We start from the raw sequence: 12,939 nt of genomic DNA, 5'->3' as shown, positions 1-12,939 counted from the left end.
GCGTGAGCCGGCACCACTTCCCGCTTCTGGCGTTCTGGGTCCCCGCCCACCGCTAGTCATGTGAGCCGCCAAAATGGCGGCGCTCGGGCGTGAGGCAGGGGCTGAGTTGAAGGATGCAGGTGTGGTGCCGGTGAGAGCTGGGGAAGTGCCCAAGGTAGGCGGAAATCCGGGGCCGTATGAGTCGTGATTTCTTCATCCTCAGTATATTAACGGACATTTCTGAAATGATGGAATTTCAAAATCTAAAGAGAACAGCCTCCAAGTCCATGCAGGGCGCAATGAAGCTCCCAGTTTTTATGGAAAGAGGTGGAGAGAAAGTAGGAGACCTAAAGTCTAGTCCCGATTGCTCGCGGTTTTTTCTCTTGTCTCTAGGCCTTTGCGCTAGTTTTCAACTTGAAATACTTCCGTGTAACTTGCTCCCCTCCCCACTCCTACCAAATTGTTCTCTTGCAGATACTCGTGTAACCGTCATTTACTTCTGGAAACCTTCCCACAGTTCCCCGGCTAGGTTAAGTTTGGCTTTTCTTATGCTTTTTGTTTGGTTTGGTTTCATTTTTATGGCACACTAATTCTGCCTTTAAATTACCTGCCTTTTTGTCCTGACCTCGGTTGGGTTGTGGATTCCAGAGGACACAACTGCATCTTAATTATCCTGGAGTCTGTCAAATACCAGGTGCTGTGTAAATGATGAGTATTAAATAAAATTCTGAAAAGTCAGGTAAAATAATACACATAAAAGCGGTACAAAACTGTAAAATGCTTTGCAGACTATAAACCTGAATACATACACTCTTACTGGGATAATTGTGGTGACCAGTTGAGTGGCCTTGGACTAGTCAATTTTTAGATAAAATGCTGGTTATAGTTGATGGAGGGAGGTGGGTGGGAGATGGGCTAAATAGGTAATGAGTATGAAGGAGGGCACTTCTTAGCACAGGGTGTTATATGTAAGTGATGAATCACTAAATTCTACTGAAACCAATATGAGGCTATATGTTAACTAACTAGAATTTAAATAAAAATTTGAAAAAATTTAAAAAGTTGGTTATCACAGTCTTTATATTTCAGTACTTGTTAAAAGTCTATCAAAAAATTACTAGTCTATTTCTCTGCTTTAATAACAGTGCCTTCCAAAGACTAGGTGCTAAATAAATATTTGCACTCAGTATTTGTCCTGTTTCAGTGTTTTAGAATCATAATACTGGGTGTCTGGGTTCCCTGTATACTGACAGTGCAGACAAGGTAGAAGGTTGGTACAAGGCATTGCCTGAGACTCTTCGTTGTGGGAGGTAAGGGACTTAAATGAATTGGATGATGGCAAAATAAATATTTATTTTAAATAAACATGATAAATTACCATGTTACTGGTCCCTGCCTTCATAGTACATTAGATAGATTAGATATAGAATCGCCCTTAGATATTACTATATCTTCCATTTTCCATTTAGATGTCCAAAAGAGCCAGAAGATTAAATCTAGTCTGTAAGAAATTGTTATTTATAATTTTTCCCTGTCCTCTCAGATATTTTAAAGAAAAAAAATAGTACGGTCTTGAGTCCAGTTCTACAATGATGCAGAGCTAGAAACTTGTCCATTATTACTCATGGTGTAATAATATATGAAAGTTCAAAGGAGCCCATACCTTCAGAATGTTGATGCCATGGATGAATTACCCTTTCATTAGTTAGGGTTAAGATTGGTACATATCACTTATTCAGCAAACGAGTATTACAGTGATGTTCAACAATTACAGCATGTGTCCACTGATTACCAGTGTCAGAATCATTTGGTCTATTAAAGTGCAGATTTCTAGACTTCACCTTACTCCTGTTGAATCCAGATATCAGGAGGGAGTTCAAGAGACTGCATTTCAGATAAACCCTGCATGTGATTTTTATGCAAACTAAAGGTTGAGAATCACTGATTTATTATCTTCTGAGTTCATTATGCTTAATCCACTCTAATTTTCTTGCCCAGGACTCCTGAAATTTGAGATCTAGTCTATGCCCTTACTATAAATGTTAAAATGGAGGTCAATATAAATTGTGAAGGACCGTAATTTTTTTAATCTCTTCGTTGGTTAATCTGGAATCCCATAATGCCTGTGTGGCAAAAGATTTAACAAATGTTATTGTTAAGACTTTTCACAGAGACCCAAGAGTCTTACCCAAAGCAAAACATTCAGAAAGGATCCTTTCTTAGGATCTAATTTTGTTTTGTTTTGTTTATCACTGTTTTTTTACTTTCTGTTAAGATGCTTATGGTCCCTTGACATTGGCAACTGTCTGTTCATACATCACACTCAGGACACAGGAACCTTCCCACCTGGAGCCCAGTGCCATGGGTCCAGGCTCCCTGGTATACTACATATAGTTTCCAGCAAAGGCTGTGCTTCTGCCCCAGGTGTTCCTAGGGAGCTGGATATATAATTTATATAATCCAAGGTATCCATCCATGAGCATTACCTCTTCCTAGCCTGGAACAGTGTCCCTCTATCACTATTCTCCAAGGCAATCCCTGCTCTCCTCCTTCTCCAGGAAACTCAACATAATCTCCAAAATGAGCTCACACTTTCATGAGACATGTCAACAGGTAGGGTTTGTCTCCCTCTAACTCTGAAAAAGCTAGAGCAAGAACTACAAAGGACCTGGCTACCTTTGGGGAAAACTGTAAGAAAAACAAAAACTCAGTATCTCAGTAAGTTATCCTTCTACACTAGGTCCTAAGGCAAGTCAACCTTTCTGAACCTCATTTTTCTCATCTATAAAGGTATAAAAATAGAGATGATCATTATTCTACCAATTTCTCAAAAAGCCACTGTCTAGCAGATAATAAGAGCTACTAAATATTGATTGAATCATTGACAAAGTATGTGAAAGCAGATGACATTTTACTAGGATCTAAATGGTTTTTAATCTGAATCTAAAATTTATAAGATGTATCATTATCATTTATTTGTCATTTATCATTATCATTTATCATTTATCATTAGCTATTATGGTTATGAAATTTTGTGTTTTCCAGGACATCAGAATGGCAACATACACACATGGTCAGCCCAGTCTTTCTCTAGGAGATACAGAATTCAGAAGACCAATGGTCATCGAAATCATAGAAAAAAAATTTGAATATCTTAGAAAAGAAAAGTAAGAGACACACCCAGACTGAAAGTCAATAACTTTATTTGCACATCTTCTGTATTGCCATTGTTTCTGAGTATCTAAGATCCTATTAACTTTATTGAGTTGGTTATAAGGAAAGTGTATGAAAAAACTGGAGGGAAACATAGACAGATGAAAATAGTAGTTTGTTGGAATATTGGGACTGGATAATTTCTTTTGCTTCTTAAAAAAAGAAAATGCCCCAAATTATTGTTGAAATGTTATTTGTACAATAAACATTTTTAAATTAAAAGCAATTAGGAGAACACTATTTCGGGAGCTACTTGTATTTAATTGATGTTCAACTGTAATTAAATTCAGTTTAGAATTAACTCAGCGCAGTGCTGAATTCAAAAAGGAATTCAGATTCCATAATGTACGTAGAGTCTTGTATTACCATTTCAACTTAGATTAACAGCTCAAGAATAAAATAAAAGGACGTTAATCTTAGACCTTAGATATTTCTGAATTTAGGTATGAGTCAGAATCAGTAAAACTAGATCTGTCAAATCTCTTTGCATATCCTAGACAAATTATTTGAAATATATCTGCACTAATTAAGAAATAGTTATTTGCTAGAGGGCCTAACCAAATGTAAATAACTTTGTTCATATGACTTAAGCAAATTAATCCTTTTAGTAGCAAAAGCAGTATTCTTAGATATCTCATAAATTTGGCTATACTGGAACATATTCATTTTTATTTGTGGCCAAAATTTTCTCTCTTACAAGAGTTTAGAACCACTCTAGGTGATTTCAGAAAGAGGCTTCTATCCTCTCATTAGAATGCAAGTTCCATGAGAGGTGGGATTTTTTTTTTCTTTATTCACTGCCCCATCCTCCAACACATAGAAATATTTGATGTTGAGTAAATATGTAATAATAAATGAATACCCAGGAAAGGATATACCCATTAAGAGAATATTACGTTGAATGTAATTTTTCTCTTTGTTTTTCCTATTAGGACGTTAAATATATATGGCACAGTGTTCTTTGGAACAGCAGCTAGTTTCTCTGGAATAATGGCCAACTTCATTTTCAGACACTGCTTCAAGGTTAAACATGATGCTTTGAAGACATATGCATCACTGACTACACTTCCATTTTTGTCTACTGTAGTCACTTATAAGCTCCTTGTAACAGACGCTTTGTATTTGGGTAAATTTAAATTCATTAATGTATAATGTGTTTATGTTTAAGTAAAATTACACCTTAACGTACCCTGTTACTACTGTTGATAATGATCACTAACGCTTGTATATTGCTTTGCCACTTAAAAAGTACCTTCACATATATTGTCCTATTTCATCCCCACAACAGTCCTCCTGATTAGGCAGGGCTAGTAGTATTGTGTCCTCCTTACAGATACACAGCCAAAGCTAAGACATGTTCAAGTATGCTAAGAAACAACATAACATACTGGGGAAAAAGCAGGCTTTGGCATACTACACACAATTTCAGATTCTGCCTCCCACTACTTAAGTTTTGTGACAATGGGCAAGTCATTTAATATCTGAGACTCAGTTGTCTAATCTGTAAATTAGGACTACTGGTACTGTTGTGATGATTAAAATACTATATGTTAAATGCCTAATGAGATATCTGGCTTATTGTGGGCTTCTAATGTTACTTCCTGTCTCCTCCCCTTACCTTAAGTTTCATAACTAGTAATTGATGGAACCTCTAAGTCCTATTTATCAGGTCTTAAATATCTCTTTCCCAGGGAAACCTTCTCTGATTCCCTCAGGGTAGGTTAGGTTTCTAGATACATTCTCTATTCATTTTACCTTTAAAGCATTGTGCACACTTAAAAAATTATTTTTTTTAAAGATTTTATTTATTAATTTGACAGAGAGAGACACAGAGAGAGGGGGGGAGCACAAGCAGGGGAAGTAGGAGAGGGAGAAGCAGGCCTCCCGCAGAGCAGGGAGCCCAATGCAGGGCTCGATCCCAGGACCCTGGGATCATGACCCAAGCCAAAGGCAGACGCTTAACGACTGAGCCACACAGGTGCCCCCAAAAATTATTTATTTAAATATTTGTCTTATTCTTTCTTTCCTGGTGGACTCACCTAAAGGTTAGAGATTGGGTCTCTTCTATGCAACATTATATCACTAATACATGCCTGACACATAGACAATAAAAATGTGTTAACCTAGAATCCAGATGTCTGGGTCTGATAGTTTAATATTTTTCATTATGAAATTGCTTTCTGCAACAATTTATAAGATATATATATAAGAGATAACTCTCCTTATGTTAAGTATAATAAAAGTATTTTTCAAACATGGTGCATTTAGTTTATCATGTGCCTTAGACTGAATTTCTAACATTCTTTCTATTGCTTCACTAAGATTGAGGACAGTACAGATAACTACTCTGTGAGGACACAAGACTGTCTTAATAGTTCTTATCCTGAGTTTTAAAAGGCAACTAAATTTACTTTTGTTTTCCAGGCAATATAAGCCAGGAAAATTGTGTTCTGAGAAGCTCACTGATTGGCATAGTATGTGGCGTTTTATATCCCTGTGGTTTGGCTTTTTCTAAAAATGGACGCCTGGCAGTTAAGTAAGTCCGTCTGTTCCTTTTCTTCCTTCCTTCCTCCATTTTTTTTTGTTTGTTTTTTTAAATGTTCATAAACTTTTCTTATTCTTTAGCTGCCAATGACACATTTTAATTAGAATGTAGTTTGGTACTTCAAATAGCTAGCTTTAAACCTTTTTGCTATCTACATGAAAGACCGTAGAATAGAAATTATCCATTTGGGGGAAATCGTTGAACTTTTCATAGAAAATACATCCAGAAGAAGTTCATAATTATTTTTCCTTTTTAGGTATCATACTGTTCCACTGCCACCAAAAGGAAGGGTTTTACTTTACTGGCTGCTGCTTTGTCAAACAGAGATAAAAGCTATGATGATTCCTCTAGTCCTTCAGACGGTATTTGGAATATTTAATGGTCTACAGCATTATGCAAGATTTGGAAGTACACTTGAGAAAACTGTACATGAAGATTAATCAAAGAATGAATGGATACTAAATCAGCAGAATGGGTTTTTTTTTTTATGATGAGGACTCAGGCATTGCTGAAGCAGTTAAAAGTAACTCTGGACAGTTTGTTTCTGTTCCTTTTGCCTGGTATACAGCAGGTACTCAATAAATATTCAGTAATTCAGTATTTAAATGTAAGTTTCATCTTCATTGGTGTGAAAGTGGGTTTGAGACGTCAAGGTTTGCTCTATACATTTATATATTCATTCATCAGACATTTATCAAGCACCTATGTCTCAGGTACCATGTAACATGTAATAAGGAATGGTCCTTAACCCAAAAGGAACTCACAATTAGAAGAGAAATTTAAAATGTGAACACATAGCAAGAGAAGGTTTGAGAAATACACAAATAATTCTGTGAGCACCTTGAGGATATGGCTATTAACTACTTGGGCAGAAGGGAAAACTAAGGGGAAAAAGTGACATTTGACCTATATTTGGAAGGAGCAGTTGAAAGTTTGTAAGAAAACACATAGAAGTTAACATACAGCCCATTCCTCTACCCTACACTCTTATTCTATATACTTTTCTGGCCTCTTACCATTTACAAATGTGCTGTTAAAGGAACTTTTATTGGGTGCCTATTATGCTGTGCATTAATACAGATACCAGGCATCCAAAGATTTAGTCCCTGCCCTCAAAAAGCTCAGAATTTAAGGAAAGAGATTACAGCATACTTCTTTAAGTCTTAGCATTTCTTTATCTCAGTTCAGGAAATGAGCACTGTCTGATGAATAAGGCACAGAGTGGAGCCCCACAGTTCATTCTCCTTGTCTTAACCATGTATATCTTGAGATAAGATTTGGTCATCTGAGGCCCCACACAACCCAAAGCAAAATGGAAGTCTTACCAAGGTGCTTTATGACATCATAGATAACAAACTGGGATATACCCTAGTGCTAATGAAAAAAATTAAAACTAGTTAGTTCTCAGAATAATTCATTATAGAATAATTCATTATACTTGAAACAGGAAAGGGCAGGTGACTAGGGGGGAACTAAGTCAAACTGATAAATGGATCAATGGTATTCATATTTTAACTCTTTAAAAAAACTATTATACAAAGATGATACATGAATACCATCTCAATGTAACATATTCAAATGACCCAGAAATATACAGAGCAAGATTTGAAAGTCCCCCTTCACTCCCACATCCTATTTCTTCTCCATTCTCCAGAGAGACCCACTATCAAGTTAGCATGCCTCTTTCCTTGCAGTATTCTTTTGTAACAACATATTTTTAAAAATAATATTATCCACACATACTGGAAAGTTAATTTTCACTTCACTATGTGTCTTGGAGGTATTTTCAACTCATTACATATAGGTCTAACATGTTTTTTTTTAGTGACTGAGTAACATTCTTGGTGATTCCAGTATTCGCATAGGTGATCTTTCTAACACCCTGGTCTCTCTACCCAACCACTCACTCCCATGGTCATACTCTAGAACTGTGCCATCCAATATAATAGTCACTAGGCCACTTGTGGCTACTGGGCGTTTGAAATGTGACTAGTTAAATATGTAAGTGTAAAGTTCTGAAGAATTATATAAAAAATTTATCTCATTAAAATATACATGAATCACATATTTTTATTGGACTATGTTGCTATAGCCTTAGTCATTAAGTTCAAATTCTCTACATTCTCAATTTTAAAATCCCATTTTCTGATCACTATTTCCTGTCCTTCCTGTTCATTCACTCTCCACAACTCAGGGAAACAAATTAGGGAAACCTTGATCTGGGCTCAAACCCAAAGATGACACTAGGTGAAAGGCAGCAAAGTACCAGAGAAAGATAGGTCAGAGGTGTTAAGTACGACCTGGGCTTATCTCTCAGGTTCAAATTTTGGCTTTACTGCTACCAACAGGATGACTTTTTTAACAGCTATTTCACCTCTCTGCACCTCCGTTTCCTCATCTGTAAAATAATAAAGATTTTACTGACTTCATAGTGTCATTGGGATTAAATGAGTTAATATATGTAAATTGAAACAGTGGCCAACTCACAAGAAGTCTATATGTTGCTGCTACTGTTGTTTCTGGGACTCCATACCAATGATCACAATCCCTTCCCTGGCTGCAGCTAATGATTTTAGCATTTTTCTAGGAAAGATTAGAAAGAAGAAGCACAGTGAAGAAAATTCACAAGGTATCTCTCATATGAATAAATATGTAGTCATTTATTCAGTTAATAATTGATTCAAGGCCTAATGTATGAAAGACATTGTATACCACACATTGGGTAAGTTACCTAACCTTTCTGACTCTCCTCAAAATATACTAATAACCACTTTGCAATGAGATTACAAAGATTAAAGTACATGGAACAATACCATACCATACCTGACATATAGGTGGTGCTCAATAAATGTGTTTACATTGTCTGTTTTCCCTGCTTGGTATATAACAATGACTAAGATATGGTCCCTACTGTAAGAAGTTACCTTCTCTCTTGCCTTTTGTCCTCCATTTTCCTCAACTGCATTAACTATGTGATTTCTCCCCTTCTCCCCGCTTTTGTATTGGATTGTATCACATTGCATTGCTTGCAGTGTATTGTATTGATTTTCTCTCTGCTTTTATCAGTTGCCACCCAAAATATGGACACCTGGATTGCCTTGCTCAGAGAGCCAATGGGACTTGCATTCAAGGAGTCCATAGGATTGCAGTAAACAAAGAAGTTCTTAATGAGCTCAAGAGCACCTGTGGCTACATACCCCAGCCCAGTGCAGAGAAAATAGGCAAAAACTCAAAACTACCACTTTCTCCCTGGAAGTAGTCTACATATTTTCCTAGCTCCTGCCTATGGGGTCCAGCCTCCAACCACCCTGCATTTAGGTGCTGGCTGAGATCTTTCAAGACACTGATGGACTTTGGCACACCTTCAACTGCTGGGAACCACTAAGAACAAAGAAGGTGACTTGGACAATCACAGATTTTAGCCAGGAAAACAGGCCAGGCTAATTGATGATATGACCATGGAAAGCCACATGCAAAAGAATAAAACTGGACCCCTATCTCACACCACATAAAAAAATCCATCCAAATGGATTAAAGACTTAAATTTAAGACCTAAAGTCCTAAAACTCTTAGAAGAAAACACAGGGGGTAAACTTAGTGACATCAGTCTTGACCATTTTTTTTTCTTTTATTTGACACCTTAAGCAAGGGCAACAAAAGCAAAAATTAACATATGGGACCATATAAAACTAAAAAGTTTCTGCACAACAAAGTAAACTATCAACAAAATGAAAAGGCAACCTACCGAATAGGAGAACCATATATCTGATAAGAAGCTAATATCCAAAGTATATAAGGAACTCATACAACTCAATGCCCCTCCCATGAAGACAGAGATTTAACAAAATACAGTCCAAGTACCTTTATAAGAAATCCAGAAACTGTTACTCCAACACAATGTGGCACAATTAGGAGAAAACCCCCAACTCCCTTCTCCCTGGTGAGAGAAAGGAATGAAACCTATGTCCATCATTCTGACTTTTAGGGGGCTGCCCAAGGAACCATTTTCTCTTAACTGAATCCAAATACTGACAGGAATGGTGTGCCAGGATAGGGATGTCTGAGAACAAAGGCCATAAACATGGACTAAAGTTTTCATTACCACAGAAACACTAGGTAAAACTCCAATATTGCAGCTTACCACAGCACCAAAGAGGACACAGTATCACAGAGCAACACCAGCAAGAGCTCTTGAGAAGAAATTGGCAAAGTTCTTCAAGCACAGAGAAGACGCATCTCCAGAAAAGGCTGAAGCAATCTCCAGAATCTCTAGCTGGCCTGAGTAGAGAAAGTTCTCCCTACAAAAAAGCAAATCAAAAAACCTGGGAGCATGGAGTGATTCTTCAAATGCTAAAATCCCAACAAAAAATAACAACCCATAGTAAGAAACAAGAAAAATGGCACATTTAAAAGAAAAAAAAATTTTAAAGATTTTATTTATTTGACAGAGAGAGACACAGCGAGAGAGGGAACACAAGCAGGGGGAGTGGGAGAGGGAGAAGCAGGCCTCTGGCAGAGCAGGGAGCCCAATGCAGGCCTCGATCCCAGGACCCCGGGATCATGACCTGAGCCGAAGGCAGATGCTTAACGACTGAGCCACTCAACCCTAAAGAAACAGAGATATACCAGAAAAAGAGTTAAAAATTATTGTCATAAGGATACTCAATGAATTAAAAGAGAGCACCAATAGATGAAATCAAGAAAATAATACATGAATAAAATGAGAATATCAACAGAGATAGAAACTATGAAGAAGAACCAAACAGAAATTCTGGAACTTAGGAATACAATATCTCGATTGAAAAATTCACTAAAGGTACTCAATATCAATCTGAAGAAATCAATGAACTCAAAGACAAGATTTTTGAAATTGTGGCAGAGGAGCAAAAAGAAAAAAGAATGAAGAGAAATGAAGCGTGCCTAAGGCACTTTTGGAATATCATCAAATGAAACCATATATGCATTATGTGAGTCCCAGAATGAAAAGAAACTATTTGGAAAAATAATTGCCAAAATCTTCCCAAATCTGCTCAGAAAAGAATGGACATACAAATTCAAGAAACTGAAGGAACCCCAATTAGGAAAAATCTGAAGGGATTTACAATGAGAGAAGTTGTTGAAGGAAGTAATCAAGAAGATGTGATCACTGTTTGAACTGCAAGTTGGACCTGGGCAATTAGAGGCTCTTTACCCCCTTCCCTGTCCCTAGAATATACATTCTGTCCACCATTCTCATAGTGGGAGCTTTCTTCAATGACACAGCCTTGAGAGAGCAGTGTGTTATTGAGACAATCTGGACAGTATATATGATTGAACCGATTAAGTTTCTGGTGGTTGAGGGCAGAGATCTACTTGTCTTGTGGCCACCCAAGACAAACCTTGTATGTAAGTTCCTTATTAAAAGTGCAAACAATGCACTTTTTAAATTATTACTCAAATATATATGAATCCATATATTAAAACTATTACCTAATAGGCATAACTAAAATCCCTCAAATTATAGTTCAAATATATTCAATTTGGTTAGTAGAACCAAATCCCTCTTACTATGTTTAGACTTAATTGACATTAGTGTCAGAAAAGTCAGACCACTATTGGCCTTCCTACATGCTCGTCTACCTACCAATCTGGAATGGTCTGCCTCTTGCTTTGGTCTCTCCTTGCCCTTCATGTACAGAAGCCAGTTTGCAAACCAACAGACATCATAATCAAACTGTCAAAAGTCATGAACAGAGAATCTTGAAAGCGAGAGAAAGGCAATCATTATGTACAAAAGAGCTACTACTAGATTGTTAGCAGATTTCTCAGTGGAAACCTGTAAGCTGGAAGGGAATAGGATGACATATTTAAAATACTGAAAGAAAAAAATGGCAACCAAGGCTATTATATCTAGAAAATCTGTCCTTCAAAAACAAGAGTAATTAAGAATTTCTCAGATAAACAAAAGTTGAAGGAATTCATCATTAGACTTGCCCTATTAAGATATGCTGAAGGGACTCCTTCAAACTGAATCAAAAATACTATAAACAGTAACACAGGGGTGCCTAGGTGGTTCAGTCAGTTAAGCAACAGACTCTTGATTCTGGCTCAGGTCATGATCTCAGAGTTTTAAGATTGAGCCCCACAATGGGCTCCACGCTGAGTGGGGAGTCTGCTTCAGGATTCTCTTACTCCTCCCTCAGCCCCTCCTCATGCTCTTGCTCTCTCTCTCCCTTTCTCTCTAAAATAAATCTTTAAAAAAAATAAAAAACAAAAACAAAAAATAATAACACAAAAATGTAAAACTCCCTGGTAAAGATAAATATTTAGACAAATACAGAACCTTTAAGTATGATAATGTGGATATGCAAATCACTTTACAATCTAGTGTGGCATTTAAGAAAAACATAAAAAGCTATTAATTTATGTTAATGAATATGAACTATAAAAAGATGTAACTATATCATCAGTAACATATAGTAGGAAAAGTGGAGATGTAAAGGAGTAGATTCTACACACAATTGAACTGATTATCATACTTCAAGTGATCAGTTTAAAATAGATTGTTATAACTTTAAAATGTTTCATGTTATTGCAGTGGTAATCACAAAGAAAATATCCACATAATATACACAAAGGGAAATGAAAAGAAAATCAAAGTATGGAACATTCCCCCAAGAGAGACATGTTAGACCACAAAACAAGTCTTAAAAATTTAGGAAGCACCTCTGTGAATGTGGCACTACGAGCAGTGTGGAGCGTGCGGGCTGCGGCTGAGCCCTGTCTGCCCCGGGGCCCTGGGGGCTGAGGGGAGGCCAGCGTCCGAACACTGCACAGGGGCTCTGCTCTGCTCTCCGTGCATAAATTCACAGACAAACGTGAATGGATAACAACAGAAAATGGTATTGGAACAATGGGAATCAGTAATTTTGCACAGGAAGCTTTGGGAGATGTTGTTTACTGTAGCGTGCCTAAAGTTGGGACAAAACTGAACAAACAAGATGAGTTTGGCGCTTTGGAAAGTGTGAGAGCTGCTAGTGAACTCTGTTTTCCTCTATCAGGAGAAGTAACTGAAATTAATGAAGCTCTTGTAGAATATCCAGGACTTGTCAACACATCTTGTTATGAAGATGGTTGGCTGATCAAGAGAGCACTCAGTAATCCTTCAGAACTGGATTAGTGAAGAAGCATATGAGAAATACATAAAATCTATTGAGGAGTGA

The 12,939-nt window shown here is 37.0% G+C and overlaps 1 protein-coding gene and 1 pseudogene across 2 annotated transcripts; both read left to right on the top strand.

Moving 5' to 3' along the window:
- The first annotated feature begins 50 nt into the window (after positions 1 to 50).
- TMEM126B (transmembrane protein 126B) lies at positions 51 to 6,337 on the top strand. Of its 2 annotated transcripts, none has more exons than XM_027577816.1 (5): positions 51 to 154; positions 3,025 to 3,146; positions 4,203 to 4,318; positions 5,617 to 5,728; positions 5,994 to 6,337. In XM_027577816.1, the coding sequence occupies exons 1-5, from the start codon at positions 74 to 76 to the stop codon at positions 6,175 to 6,177; spliced, it is 615 nt and encodes a 204-aa protein (XP_027433617.1). In that variant the 5' UTR covers positions 51 to 73; the 3' UTR covers positions 6,178 to 6,337. The 2 variants fall into 2 exon arrangements, with proteins under 2 accessions (XP_027433617.1, XP_027433616.1); XM_027577815.1 differs by having other exon boundaries at positions 4,125 to 4,318.
- Positions 6,338 to 11,502: 5,165 nt separating this feature from the next.
- On the top strand, positions 11,503 to 12,939 carry LOC113913693 (annotated as a pseudogene).

Source organism: Zalophus californianus, chromosome 11 (assembly GCF_009762305.2).
Source record: "Zalophus californianus isolate mZalCal1 chromosome 11, mZalCal1.pri.v2, whole genome shotgun sequence".
Classification (NCBI taxonomy): Eukaryota; Metazoa; Chordata; class Mammalia; order Carnivora; family Otariidae; genus Zalophus; species Zalophus californianus.
The sequence above is the reverse complement of the archived record's forward strand: the minus strand, read 5'-3'. Positions and strand labels throughout refer to the sequence as shown.